The 2,739-nt window shown below is 63.0% G+C and overlaps 1 protein-coding gene across 1 annotated transcript; it reads right to left on the minus strand.

Annotated features, from left to right (window-relative positions):
• Window positions 1-468: 468 nt before the first annotated feature.
• On the minus strand, window positions 469-2,516 carry EMIHUDRAFT_446721 (UDP-glycosyltransferase, MGT). The gene has a single exon (XM_005793480.1). It carries the CDS (start codon window positions 2,490-2,492, stop codon window positions 900-902), a length of 1,593 nt encoding a protein of 530 aa, XP_005793537.1. The 5' UTR covers window positions 2,493-2,516; the 3' UTR covers window positions 469-899.
• Between the last annotated feature and the right edge of the window lie 223 nt (window positions 2,517-2,739).

The following is a 2,739-nucleotide window of genomic DNA, read 5'->3' on the forward strand; positions in this document are numbered from 1 at the left end:
CCAGCTTCTGCTCAAGAAAGCTACCTCGCCAAGAGCTGCAACCCTCGCCGTCTGTGGAGGCTTGCCAAGTCCACCCTACGTGGGGTGCTAACGGTCGTGGGTGTTCGCATGACCACCATTCTAGCGATCGAAGTTGTGACTTGCGCTGCTCCGGTGCTGATCCTTTCACTGCATTCAGTAACGACAGGGCTGATTGTTGCCAAGCGATGCTCTGACGGCCGCCCACTTTCAGGGCGAGAGCAACAACGTCTTCAACAACAGCTTCGTGAGATGCTCAATTACGATAGGAGGCAGCTCAATGTGTTGACAGAGGTCGTGGCACTACTCCTGCACTGCGTGGGAATCCCCGACCAAGTGAAACCTCGCCGATGTGACACATGGTTTTCATCCCGATGGTTCGACCCCGGGTGGTTCGACTGCATGGCAATGCTCGGCGCTATGACGTACAGCGCCGACGACTGTACACTTGGGTGTCGCTACTTTTTACCGACCCACAGAGCGTGAGAAATACCACATTTCTTTCGCTCCAACTTTTGCAATGGGTGACCGATATCATATGGTCAGTGTGTCCGGCCACAGCGCAAAAGCACGCAGATCGAGCGTAGTCCGGGCTGCGCGGCGTGGCGCTTGCTCGCTCGCCACCGCGCCGCCCTTCTACAAACCATTCTGCCGGTTCTGAGAATCGTTCTGAGAACCGAGACGAGAACGCCACAACGCGCCACGCTCGACGCAGCGTCCCATCGCGTTGCCGCGTCGTGAGCCACAGCGCAAAAGCACGCAGATCGAGCGAGGAGAGAGAGTCACGACACCGTGCCCCAGACGCCAGCGAGCCGCCCGCATGCGGTGGGGCCGGTTCTCCCGCCACAGCGCGTTCAGCGCCCCCTGTACGATCAAACTAATCAGTGGGGACGGCCTCGCCCAGCCTCGGCGAGGCCAATCACAATCTCCGCCGCCCTCTCCGCCCCGCCCGCGCCGCGAATGGCCTCCGCCATCTCCCGCGCCTTTGCGCGGTACGAGTCGCCCTCAAGCACGCCGCGCATCGCCTGGCGCAGGTCGCGCACGTACTCGGAAAGGACGGCGTCTCCGTCCTCCTTGGGGCGCGGGACAGCGAGGCCCAAGCCCAAGCTCTCGGCCTTGCGGCCATTCACGGGCTGGTCGCCAAATCCGGGAACGACGACCAGGGGGACGCCCTTGGCCATACTCTCGGTGAAGGAGTTCTGGCCGCCGTGCGTCACGAACATGCTCACAGCGCCCGAGGAGAGGAGGTCGACCTGCGCGATGTAACTGCGGCAAACGGCGTTCGGAGGGACGGCCAGCCCGTCGAGCGCGTCTGGCTGCGGGCCGGTGCTACACACGATCAGCGGCGCGCCATTGCTGCACGCCTCGGTAAAGCTGCCTCGCCCCGCCTCCGCAACCTCGGGCGCACCAAACTCGTCGAAGGCCGCGCGAAAGACGCTCTGCACCAGTTGCTTGCCGGTGATGCCAAAGGCCTTGCCCTCGCCGTCCGCCTCGCGGCTTTCCCAGCCAACCGTGGGCAGGTCCGAGGTCAGGACGGTTCCAAGGCTGACGTACACCACCGGGACGCCCAACTCCTTGGCCTGCCTCACGGCGGCGAGGGCCGAGTCGCCGGTGTCTTGCACGTCCGACCGGTGCCGGTGCAGCGTTGGCGGTGCGACCTGCTCCTCCTTCTTGCTAAAGACGAAGCCGCCTGCGCGAGCCGCGCCCTCGACGTCCAGGCTGGGACCAATGTGGAAGAAGGTCACTTTGGCCTCATCGAGCGCTGACGCCGTCCGCTCGCTCACCGCGTCGCACAGCGGTTCAATCGTTGTCACCAGCGTCGCCGCCTTGGGCCCTCCGAGGTAGCAGTTGTTCACCGGCAGCGAGAAGGGGCGCTCCTTTGGCAGCGCGATCCCTGGGTAGCGCTCGCGCAGCCGCAGCATGGCAGCCGTGTTGACCTCGTCCTCAAAGTAGGCTCGGTCGAGGTCCTCCAGGCCGATGCCCGCCTTGCTGACCGCGTCGCTGAGGAACGCCTCGATGGCGCCTGGGCCAGCGACCGTGAACAGACCCGCAGCTGGAATGCTGAGGAGGCTGCACGCGTGGGTGGCGGAGGGCAGCATCAGAGGGTCGTACACCACCGCATCGTACGCGCCCTCGTTCAGAAAGCGCAGAAGACCGGGCAGCTGCCGCTCGATTCTGACGTTGCCAAGCTTGAGGTTCTGCAGGTGGAACGGCATCGATTCGCACCCAAACTCCGCCATCAACGCCTGGGATGCCGCCGAATAGTTGTCGGCGGCCTGGAAGAATTCTGTCAGGACCGTGGCTTCGTCGACAAAAACCGCTCCAGTCGCCTCGATGGCTGCTCGGAAATTGCTCGACGAGAGGTACGTCACGCTGTGTCCGCGCTTGACGAGGTGACGAGCGATTGGGAAGGAAGGATTGGTGTGTCCCGAAGCGGTCGAGAAGATGAAGATAAATCGCTGCTGCTGAGCCATGCCGCGCTGCTCCTTTGTGTCGTCCTTGCCGACCCTTCAGCTGGTTTTTTGTTCACAGCCTTGTTCTCGAGAAGAAAATACGTCCGCGCGCTGTGCGCTGGTCTGTGAGAGGATGAGGTGCGAGCCCTGGAGGCCCTGGGGATGCGGGGAATGTTCACATAAACGCACAACCCCGGGCCCGAAATCGCATAGAGACAGTCACGCACGCAAACAAAACAAACGTCCAAGGCGTGAACCGCGCCATTCG

The sequence above is a fragment of the Emiliania huxleyi genome (assembly GCF_000372725.1).
Source record: "Emiliania huxleyi CCMP1516 unplaced genomic scaffold EMIHUscaffold_1000, whole genome shotgun sequence".
Taxonomy (NCBI): Eukaryota; Haptophyta; order Isochrysidales; family Noelaerhabdaceae; genus Emiliania; species Emiliania huxleyi.